We start from the raw sequence: 11,916 nt of genomic DNA, 5'->3' as shown, positions 1-11,916 counted from the left end.
TCCACCACTTTATCAAGATTGAACAATGCTTTGCCTCAAATAGGAATAAATATCGTGTCATTCATGTGCGAAATTTTATCGAAAAAATTTTCTATAAATTGCAAAATTAATTCGTTATTTGGAATTCAAAGACACTTTAAGCAATGACTGAAATTTCACCCGCTCCACCTGTTCCACCAAAGAAAGGTGGTTGGGAAGACTTTGTTGCCGGCAAGTAGGTATAATGCTTTTAAAGAGAATCCGTACTGCGTACGTTAGCTATTTTTTTTAATAAAATGAATTCAATAAATTGTTATAGTTTTGCTGGAATGGTATGTAATTCTCATAAGTATAATGAAAAGACACGTTCAATTTAAGCTTATTCGCTTTGAATTGGGAAAATATAGGCACAAGTTTTTATTGGGCAGCCTTTGGATACGATTAAGGTACAATTGCAAGAAGGAACTTCATATTATATTTTTCTGTAAGAATTTATAAAATAATGTTTCGACACATAGGTTCGACTTCAAGTAGAACCAAGATTCAAAGGACCCATGGATTGTTTAATACAAACCGTAAAAAATGAAGGCTTTTTTGCCCTATATAAAGGTCGTTAAAGCAGTAAAATTACGCGCATTGAAAGAAATATTTATTCTTATATGAGAAAAAATTCATATTTATTAGGAATGGCTAGTCCGCTGGTCGGCATAGGCGCTGTAAATGCTTTATTATTCGCAGCATATTCGCGGTTAAAAGCTATCCTAGCCACGTTTCCTAATGAGCAATTGGCTCTTTATAAGATAGCAATCGCCGGTGCTGGCGCAGGTATGAAATTCTTTATTGAATTATATAATCTTGTAATGTGCGCTAATCCAAAATAGGAGCAATCAACAGTGTGCTTTCATCACCCGTCGAATTGCTCAAAATTAAAATGCAGGCGCAGTATGGAAGGTCTAAAGCGACAGCCGGAAATAGCGGACTTATTTATAAGGGACCTATTGACTGTTCAAAACATTTGATAAGAGAATTTGGTATTCGTAACGGGTTATATCGTGGATTTTGGGCAACTATTGCACGCGAAATACCTGCGTATGCTGGATTTTATTCTGGATTTGAATTTGCTAAAAGGAAATTAACTTTAGAAGGAAATAGTCCTGATAGTTTACCTCCAAGTAAATTGATGCTTGCTGGCTCTTTTGGAGGGTTTTCCTATTGGCTATGCTGTTATCCTTTCGACGTTGTTAAATCTAAAGTGAGATATATTTTACATATAATTATTTTTATAGTTGATATGGTATATTATTGACAATTTAAATTTGTAGGTCCAGAATCAGAAAAACCCACCCAAAGGAATTTTTTATGTATTCACAACCATGAGTTCAATATATAAAAATGGGGGCGCGGCAGCATTAACGCGAGGAATTACTCCCACAAGTGAGTATATAATTCAATAAATCATTTTTTTCTTTCTAGATATAATTATAATTTTTTTTTTTTTTAAAACAAAAACCTGTTTAATAAGTTTTGAGAAGGTACGTAATAATTTAATAATATCAACCTTTTCTTAACATTTCGACGTTTTGGGTACTATTATTGTTTATATTTCATTTCATAGTTTACCAGCGGCAGGTTCGACGTTTACGATATATGAACTAACAATGAGAATGCTCGAAAAAATTTAAATATTTGGAGAATCATATAAACATTTAAATAATATTTTGATAAAATCTATATATTCTGAGTTAATGATAATGCAAAAAGAAGCTCTCTTTTTAAAAAATTTATAATTTTTTTTTTTAAAAAAAAACCATTATTTTCTTTTAATAAAGATATCTCTATTTTTTCGAGAGGTTATTATTCTAAATGCGTATACTGTACATAGTTACACGTGTACTACGTGGGAAATCGTTTAAATTCGAAAGTCAATCGAATTTGCTGTAATTGAATACTTTATTAATCCACCTTTATGTATAGATTATCTATATACGATACTCAATTCTCTGAAGAAGCAGCAGGTTTCTATTTTTCTAACTTATTTTATCTTTTTTATTTCAAAAAAAAAATAATACTTTGGCTGTCCAATTTTTAGAAGGAATAATATTAAAATATTAACAATTTCCACTTTATTATACATTTTGAACTGTAAAATAAACCATTCGTTATGAAATGATAAAGTTCTTAAACACTATGGACTTGATAACCTTAATCCGGAATATTGGGAAGAAGAGCCAGATAACCGTAAGTCTGTGAGATATTCGATGAGTGATTTTAACAATGGTATTGCTGGGGATGAGTTGAGCGATGATGTTGACCCCCTTGGTTTAAAAAAAAGTGTTTTAGGGTAAACTTTAAGTAATTTGTTGATTAATGATTTTGCAATTTCATTTATTCATATTTCTTCGATTTTCAGCCAAGATACACCTGGTAAATTTGGTTTAGACGATTTCGATAAAGAGAGTAATTATATTTGTAATTTATTCAGTGGGAAAAAAAAATCGTAGACTTGACTCGCTTATTGTATTAAAATTTTCTAGAATTGCAAATTTTCGTTGGCACTAAGTCTTTCAATCCGAAGTTTTTTTTACATAAAGTTCACAACGATACTCCTTATGCGGATTTATTGAGAGGAGCAAAATTTTTAAGATATACTTTGGATCAAAAATCTGAAGAACTTCGTAGTTTGGTTCAAGATAATTTTGATAGATTCGTGAGTGCTAAAAATACAATAGATACTGTTTATGGTGAAATGAAAGCACAAAGTTTAAATGCTGAGAGTGACTATGGTGTTAGTAGGTTAAACAAAGCTTTATCTGGTATGTAATTTTCAATTGCATTTAAATATTTTTTTTGTAATTTGTAATTTGTAATATTAATTTTATTATATTTACCTATTTGATTAATTATTAAGAGGCTAGTGATAGGGCCGAACAATTGTTTGGTCCGGTTCTAGCTAACAGAAACAAAGCTGAAAAAATTCGCAGCACTTTGAGTGTGTTAGAAAAATATAAATATTTCTTCAATTTACCTAGCAATCTTATGGATTCTATTAAACAGGTATTTTAAACAAGATGCAGGATAACTATATTATGATCAATATTAATAGTTATTTAATATAGCAAAAATACGATGTGGCAATTAGGGATTATAAGAAAGGAAAGGTTGTGTTAGATTCTACCATGGGAGCAGAAGGAGCTGACACCAATGGATCAGGCAGTTATTCCTCGGAAAGAGAATATGATGAAACTGCACTTTCTGTTCAATATAGGAGAGTTTTTGATAAAGTTTGGTTAGAAGTTGATAAAATCATGGAAGAGATGAAAGATCAGTTATTTGAGCAATTGACTGAACCTTGGAGGTCAATGGAAGAACAAGAAAAGACTATAAAGTAAGAATATTATATGTTTATTTTATGATAACATAGTCTAACATTATTTCTTAATCTCCTAGTATTCTGCTAGAGCTTGAAACAGCAGAAGATCCAGTATGGCATTATCTTGATAGTCAATATAAATTTATTATAGATCTCCTCAAAGAGTCATATAAAGAACAGTTGAGCAAAATAGAAAGTTTGTCCTTTTTTTTTTTAAAAGAAATTTTTTGTATCATTAAATAGAATTCTTATAATAATATTTTTAAATTAAACTTTTTAGCTTTGAAGGAAACACTTCCAAAAAATTCCAGTAGTGATAAGGATTTGGCAATTCGACTCAAAAAATCAATTAGAAATGTCAATATTAGAGACTTCGATTCCTTAATAGGTGAATATAACTAGAGAAAGTATAATTTTTTACTCCATTATATCTTATTTACAGTTATTATATTTTTTATTTTTCAAATAAATGAATTAAGCTGGAAAAGAGATGGATGTGCAAATGTGGAAAGCTATATTAGAGATTGTGAAATCATTATCTGATTTACTTCTAAGATGTTTACCAGACTTTTGGAAATTAAGTAAGTCTTTTATGGATGGAAAATTCCAAAAGGTAAGGTATTATTATAATATCTTTTTTTTACAATTTGATTAGCATTAAAATTTTTTTATTTTTTTGTAGAGTCCTGCAGTGTTAAGTGCCAATAAGCGTAGGCGTCAAGGAATGGATTTACGAAAAGTAGACCAATGCGAAAAAATGGCAAGTGGAGTTATAGAGCTATATGCTTCATTTCTATCAGAGCTCTTTGCTCTTTCACCGGTGCCTAATGAAATACCTGATACACCAACTATTAAATATGAAAACCCGTCATTCGTTCCACTTCATTCTGATTCAGTAACTACTTGTTACTTTTTAACAAGAATTCTTAATGAAATGAATGAATGTGTAAATGATATTAATTCTATAAATATGGCATCTGATGCCTCTGGCACATTATCTCAATTAATGGATCAAGCCAGATGGCGTTTCTTAGAAGTAATATGTCAAGCGTGGAATGCAGGTAAATTTTACTACAATTCTATAATATTTATAATTATAAATAGTCATTATAATTATTTTTTAGATGCGAAGAATTTCTATTTGCTTGAGGACTGGACTCTTGATCAGGATAATCGTGAAATCACCAATTTTTTGCGCAATTTTCATATTTTTCACAAGTATAATTCCCGCAGTGCTTATAAAATCGCAAGTCAAAATTATATATCAGATAATGATAACGATGTAAGTTAATTTAAAAAATTAAAGCAATTTATTTAATTTCCATTCAGTTAACACTTTTGATTTTCTTGTTAAGAAATCATCAACAATACCTGAAAATTATTTGTTTAAGATTAAAGAAACTTTCTTAAATTCTTTGTATGCTTATTTGGAAGGTTTAGTCCATCTTGTTTTTACAGAATATACACCGCTTGAACCTGTTGTTGAAAGAGAACCTACAGATATTATTCACAAATCAAGGATTGATCCATCCCAAATGGTATTGTATATAAACTGTTGTTTAAAATTATCATCATTTTTTATTGTAAACATTTAATTAGTATATTTTTATAACAGGATTCAAGAATATTGCTTACTATTAGTAATCTTTCTAATCTCAAACAATTAATGATACCAAGAATTGTAAATCAATTTGAAACCGCTTATAAATGTAGCATGGCTGATGATACTCAAGTAAGCATCTTTTATATACATCGATAAGAGTTTAATAAGAAATTTATTAAAAATATAATGTGACAATTAATTCCTTATTAATAGGCACTCAATACCGTTGTTGACCAACTTGATGGTATTTTATTTGATGATTATATAAAACGTAAAACTGAAATTGTTCGTAATATTATTATAAATGGAATTTTATCAAATGAAATTGATTGGTCTAATATATCAAAACCTGGAGGTAAAAAAGATATTTATTTTTTTTGTTTTTTTTATTTTAAGAATTTTTTGTTAATATACTTATTGCCTTTTTTAGAAGTACATTCCTTTGTATATGAAGCTTTATTATCACTTGTACTTGTTCATGCGCAAATTAGTGATATTGCCAAACCTTTAATTAATCGTGCATTAACAGCATTATTGGAATCTATGGCAATCGATTGTCTTGAAGCTTTTCAAAAAGTAGAAAAATTCAGTTTAGGTGGAATGTGTCAGGTAAGATAGTTAATATAAGGACATAAGTAATATTAGTATTAAACTAACTTTTTTATATTTGTTGTATATAGGCAACACTGGAAATTGAATTTATGAATCAAACATTATCACAATATGTTACACCACAAGCACAAGAAACATTACAGATTATTTATACGACGATTGAGCAGTTATATGATACTACATCAGGAACTGATCGATTAGATTCTGAATTGAGTAGTGTGAAACAATTTTTGGTTGATGGTAGAAAAAATACAAGTTTACAGTTCTTATGTTTTAAGAAACCAAAATAAATTAAAAACTTTATCTTTATAGACTTATACAATAAATTAATTTATTTTAATATATTTTATATAATAGGTTTTAATGAAATTTTTAGTTTTCTTTATATTATCGTTAGCATAGAAAACAGCCACTATTTTTTTTCCTATTATGTATGCTTGTGCGTTGTAACGTCATGTATTTTTTTATTTTTTTTTTAATAATAGAATGGCATAACTTCTATGAAGTAGCGCTGATATAAGATCATCAAAACTTGCTAGGTATATTCTGGAAAAAAAATGGTCTTAAAATTTTAAATCTATGGTTTAGATTTAGAATACGATATCCTAGTTCTAATCCTAATTCTAATCGAAATCGTAATCGAATCGATTTGATCCTTATGAATTCGTGTCTAAACTAAAAAATTACGTATCATTATTTTTTCTTTATAAATTAAATGATAAACACAGTATTTTTTATCGTAAATTATCTTAATCGAATTCAATATTTTGATCACGTAAAGTTTATTATGGGGAAAAAAAATAAATTTCTTGATCAAAATCAGGAGCTCTCTCACATGATGAATTTCACACGCATACTATAAAAATTTTCAATATCATAAAAAAAAAATATACCGTAATTTGTTATTTTCCATAATTATGAAATAAAATTAAAATTTATGATGTTAAGATTATATATTTCTACGCAATGATATTTTTGCTTCGCACGTGTCATTCTGCAACAAAAAAACTTTAAATGGCACTACGGAAAGTATTAATGTTAACTAATTAACTTTTTTTTTAACTGATATATAATTTTTTTTTAGCCCGAGAAAAATTGATAAAATTCGCATAAAACAGGATTTTTAGCTTCAACCATGCTCCTGGCATTTAATTTGTTCGGCTTATGGGAAAAATAATCTATATTTTCGGTCGTACGATTGACCGTATAATAGTCAGTCACCGGTGCGTCATCCTTAACGTTACAGATTTCTAACCTCTCAATTATGAGCTCTGAAAAAGCATTTTATTTTATTAAGCATTCTTGCAAATCAATAAAAATGACTGAGAACTAGCATACACATCTCGTATCCACGAAATATTGATTGGTTTTATCCAAAGTAAAAAAATGTAGATTTCATTGGTTGACTGAATCTATTTTTATGACACCCAATCTTGGAGTTTCACAAAAAACTTCAAAAAAAATGATCATCTCAACCTTGCTCACGTGAATATAAAAGGTTAATTAATATTGGTTTTTAAAGGTTATAAAACCAACATACTGACTTCGTGTAACATGTTTGTAATTCTAAAGTTCTTCCTAGTAAAACTTGGTGGAACAAAGAGATCTTAGAGGTCTCGTTAGATATTAAGTTAGAGTAGTATTTAAAGAATATACTGATAAAATTTTATAACTATAAATAGTTTGTGTAATATAAATAGATTTTCTTAAGATCACGTGAGAGTGAAATCCCTGATGGATGGCGTTCTCATAAATCATCTTTTTCTTCTTTTTCACAAAAACACAATTATATTAGTTTCTACATGACAAAAATTTTTACCATATAAACACCTATCAGCTGCTATATAAGGGGTAAACCCTACCCTTAAATTTTTAATGTATAATGTCATCCTTTCTATTTAAACGTGGTTTTTCTTCTTTTTTCTCCGAACGCTTTAGGCTTTCTCCAGTGCAAGAGAACCTTAACGTTATTCGTGAAGAACTTCGGCAAATCGGGTACTTTCACAATTTCATCGTTCCTATCCTGTTTTCAAATTTACCCTAATTAATGATATATTTTAACAGTCGTGGCTCGGTCGAATTTAATTCCTCTTTTTTACAAGGAATTGGCTTGATAACACTTCACAATCCTGAGCGACACAATGCTTTAAGCGGCAAAATGATGGCCGAATTAGCTGATATAGTGGATAAATTAGAAAATATAACAAAAGACAAAACTAATTCAAAAGAGGAAAATGATTTAGTAGCACTAATATTATCAGGAGACGGAAATACCTTTTGTTCTGGTTTAGGTAAGTCTTCCCAATATTTAGAACTTTAATAATAATTAATCAATTGAGTTAGTTCAACTATGATCTCTCCCAAAAAAAAAAGATTTAAGTGTAGCAAAAAGCCATATCATGACTCCAGAAAATGGTAAAAAAATGAGTTCGCTTATGCAAGATGCACTATTACGTTTTAGTCGTCTTCCTTTAATTTCAATTGCCGCGATTGAAGGTTATGCATTAGGAGGAGGTGCAGAATTAACGACAGCGTGTGATCATCGTTGTATATCAGGTTAGATAGGTTTCGATCATTTAATTATACATTTGATGGTCATTTGATACATTTGGTATTTATTTTTTGAAAAACATGTTGATGTCTTTATTAGCTACTGCTAAAATCCGATTTGTACATGTGAAGATGGCTACTACACCTGGATGGGGTGGCGGTGGGAGGTTAATTAATATAATTGGAAAAACGAAAGCTCTAAGAGTTTTGGGTGCAAGTGAATTATTAACTGGACAACAAGCATATGATATAGGTTATGCTGATATTATTGCTAAAAATGGCGAAACAATAAACAAATCAAAAGAATTTCTTGATCCATATGTATATTTCTCCCCTAAGGAAGGAGAATTAAATGCAGAAAGAAAAATGAATTCTGTGAAAGCGGTAAATAATCATTTTTTGTTTTACTTTATTAAAGATTTACTAAAATTAAATGAATTTATTTTAAAAGGTACGCGGAATGAAAGCAATAATTGCTAAAGCGAATGATAGTGGAGCGCAAAGAAATTATGTACGTTTTGAACACGCTTTATTTTGTAGTCTTTGGGGACAAGGAGAGAACCTTACTGAATTAAAAAAAAAATAAAAATAATTTCCAATTCTAAAAAAAACGTGCAAACATATGTCGGTAGTGTATAATAATTCTTATTATAGAAGAAATATGGCTATAAGTTGATACTCGGCCATAAGAATGAAGGATGGTCCATAGGATCATGATAATTAGTAAAAATATGAATTTTATCATCAATCCTTCAATGCATGAAATGGTTGAAGTAAGAACAAATGATAGCAATTAATGAGACATGTAGATTGAACTAAATATGCAAGAATGATAAGAATAGATAAGAATATACAATAAATCTCATCAATTATGAAAAGGACGAAACTGGATGGTACTTTGTCAATTTTGCATCTGGATTTTACAATCTACTACTGTTCAAAAGAAAGAAATATTAAAAATTAATATCTCGACTTTTCAGTTGTTTATGAAAATTGTTTTTTCCGCGAGTTATGGGATTATAAAATGATAATATTTCTTGATAAAGAATGTATATTTAATTAAAATACTTCAAAACTGCCATACTTCCCATCCTTTCTTCATGTTTTCAAATACTAATTCTCTTTCATTGACATCGAATTTTTCTGATTTATAAATCAATTCTATACTCTCTTCTGCTGGAAATATATATTTTGGCCTTTCACATGATAGTGCAGGCATCTTATTCTTTTTAGATTTACGATTCAGCTCAGATTCGATTAATGTTAAGTACGTATGATCCAAAAAATCTTCCAAGTTATAAGAAGGTTTGGTAAATTTGGCTTGGAAGATCTTTGCTAAGGTTGCGACATTAGGAAAATAATGATCTTGTAAGGTCTAAATAAATATTAGTTACCCAATGAGTTAGATACCTTTGTTAATAAAATTTCAAAATTAATATAAAACATAATTACTTTCATCTCCCATAGGGAACTTTCTAATGCATTGCTTTTCATGGGATCTGGTTCATCAAAATTGTAAGGATCTTCCAAATTATCAATTTCTGAGTCTAAAATAAATGAACGTTTATATTAAAAAATATAATTGTTAATTTATTTTGTTTGCCAAATACTTACGATTTCTTCCCAATTTGTTAACATGCTCATTTGAATTGTGTATTAAAACAGTACAGCTTGGATGCCGCCTAATCAAGTTGTAAATCATAGGTATTATCATTACTATACCATGTGGCGGAGCTGTTAATGAAAGTCGGGACATTCTTTTTATAAATGCTGCAATTAATTGAGCAGGAAGATATCTATAAAAATTTATATTATTTGTATTTTTTGACAACTAAAAATGGGCATTGTCTTCAATATAATTAATACATACGTAGAAGCAAGAAAGAGGTCAGCCAGACGGAAAAACCTAGACCGATATTTTACATGCATCAAATTACGATCAAATAAAGTGTATAATTTCTTATAAAAATCTGGATAATCCCTATAGATAAAATTAAATTACTATTATGGTAGAAATTAAAAATTTCATCATATTTATAATACTTACAAGTTATATTCATTAATAAGAGTGAATAAACCATTGAGTGCCAAAATGCTAGTGACACCACCTAAAAGATAAAAATATAGTTCGGCATTATTCCTTTATCATAAGCTCCATCTCAATATTTAAATATTTAACAGTTAATACTCATAATAACAATACCGGCATTATATGATTCAGTTAAGTAATCCATTAATAAAGTAGGCTGTGGCATATGAGGAATTATCTTCTTATGCATAATTAAAAGGATTCTCTTGTATGATTCCTGTGTCATTGGAAGTTTCATTAACGCTAACCAGCAATCAGAAAAAACTCTTTTGTGTGCAGATAATTGAAGCAACACTGGTTTTTTAGTTTTCTTATGAGGGATTTCTTTTTGAGATTCTTTTGTCTGCTCCTTTTCGAAGTTTTCATTGAATAAATCATCAAACAACATATTATCTGAGTCATCTTCACAATCATCGTTTTCTTGACTGTTCGATAATTCTGAAAAATCAAGAGTATAGCTTAAACGAGTGCCTTTAAAAAAAAAAATTTCATAAAAAATTTTAATTATTACCAGGTGCAGGATGACCTGTCCAAAACTCATCAATTTCTGATGCATCAGTTGGCATAGTTCGTAAATTTTCAAGTATCGAAAAAGTATTTTCCATTAAACTATTTAATTTGTCAACTGATTTTTCGTCTAATCTTTTTTTCTAATTCAAACTATTTCAATTAATACATTAATATCCTAAATCAAATAAAATATTATCTCGAAAAAATACCTTAGAAACAGGTCCGACTTTGTCTTTTGGTTTTCCACTGTCCAAGAAAAAATTAATGATTTTTCTACACAATAAGAATAGAAAATTATATATAAAAAATATAAAAATCTGGAGACTGAAAAACTAGTAAAGATAATTAATTACGAGGCATTTTTTAAAAAGTAAAATCTCAAATCATCATAGGTGTTCCAATACTTTTCAACGAATTCGGTTTTTAACGGTTCACTGAAATTTTCATTATCAATAAGTCCTTCAACAACATGATAATAATGATTATTTGAAAATTGGTGTGACCCAGACGCTGATGTAAGATATGTGGATTCGATTTTAAGAAGATTCAACAGTATATTTAACGATGGAATCTTTTTATCACAGCAAATAATTATATCAATAATAAAATAAAATAAATAATAATGAATCAAAATAATTAAGTACCTGTAATCCTGGCTCTTCGTGTCTAAGAAAATTACATAACGTATTTACATATTGAACATAATTATCTCGAAGCCAAATCTTTATCAATCCTTTTTTATCTCTCTCTAGATTTTCATTTTTAGGTTTTTGTAATTCACCTTTAGATAGCAGAGGTGAAAAAGTCCGATATAATGCATATAATGCTGAATGAATGACTTTTGGAGATTTATCCTATCAACAAGCGAAAACTTAAAAAGAATTCATTTTTACATCTCTGCTTAAAAAAAGAAAATTACCTTTGTATATTCCAGTAATGTAACTATATTGTTATAATTAGATTTGCTCACTGATATTCTCTGTTCCAAATCTTTAATTTGTTCGAGTTCAGAAGACTATCTAGACAAATAAACTGTTGAGTTAAATATGCGGAATAGTTTTTTTTTTAAAAAAAAAACAATAATAAAAAGAACTTGCATATTTTGTTTTTTCGGTAAGTTTACGTTTTTTTCCTTTAGAAGACAGAGACATTTTGGCAAAAATCCAGATAATCTGTAGATTTCCATATAATAGTGTCGATCTA

General features: G+C 28.9%; 3 protein-coding genes across 3 annotated transcripts; 2 read left to right on the top strand and 1 right to left on the bottom strand.

Annotated features, from left to right (window-relative positions):
* Positions 1-143: 143 nt before the first annotated feature.
* Positions 144-5,911, top strand: OCT59_016601 (uncharacterized protein; the record flags this gene model as incomplete). The annotated part of the gene is made up of 25 exons (XM_025313075.2): positions 144-214; positions 299-311; positions 387-425; positions 498-588; positions 664-804; positions 861-1,231; positions 1,302-1,417; positions 1,502-1,511; positions 1,595-1,608; positions 1,954-1,994; positions 2,155-2,320; positions 2,390-2,436; positions 2,514-2,792; positions 2,888-3,033; positions 3,096-3,364; positions 3,427-3,545; positions 3,630-3,737; positions 3,829-3,962; positions 4,032-4,410; positions 4,474-4,631; positions 4,705-4,887; positions 4,965-5,081; positions 5,166-5,307; positions 5,383-5,561; positions 5,633-5,911. The coding sequence occupies 25 exons, from the start codon at positions 144-146 to the stop codon at positions 5,852-5,854; spliced, it is 3,555 nt and encodes a 1,184-aa protein (XP_025188080.2). The 3' UTR covers positions 5,855-5,911.
* A 1,535-nt stretch (positions 5,912-7,446) lies between these two features.
* OCT59_016600 (uncharacterized protein) lies at positions 7,447-9,197 on the top strand (the record flags this gene model as incomplete). The annotated part of the gene is made up of 5 exons (XM_025309915.2): positions 7,447-7,559; positions 7,629-7,855; positions 7,938-8,120; positions 8,215-8,498; positions 8,566-9,197. 5 exons carry the CDS (start codon positions 7,447-7,449, stop codon positions 8,698-8,700), a joined length of 942 nt encoding a protein of 313 aa, XP_025188081.1. The 3' UTR covers positions 8,701-9,197.
* OCT59_016599 (uncharacterized protein) lies at positions 8,847-11,864 on the bottom strand (the record flags this gene model as incomplete). The annotated part of the gene is made up of 12 exons (XM_066145803.1): positions 8,847-9,489; positions 9,567-9,661; positions 9,729-9,910; positions 9,985-10,095; positions 10,162-10,222; positions 10,318-10,641; positions 10,715-10,853; positions 10,923-10,986; positions 11,067-11,284; positions 11,358-11,567; positions 11,633-11,728; positions 11,811-11,864. The coding sequence occupies 12 exons, from the start codon at positions 11,862-11,864 to the stop codon at positions 9,184-9,186; spliced, it is 1,860 nt and encodes a 619-aa protein (XP_066003549.1). The 3' UTR covers positions 8,847-9,183.
* Positions 11,865-11,916: the final 52 nt, after the last annotated feature.

Source organism: Rhizophagus irregularis, chromosome 25 (assembly GCF_026210795.1).
Source record: "Rhizophagus irregularis chromosome 25, complete sequence".
Lineage (NCBI taxonomy): Eukaryota > Fungi > Glomeromycota > Glomeromycetes > Glomerales > Glomeraceae > Rhizophagus > Rhizophagus irregularis.
Note: the sequence above shows the minus strand (reverse complement) of the source record. Positions and strands in the feature narration are given on the sequence as shown.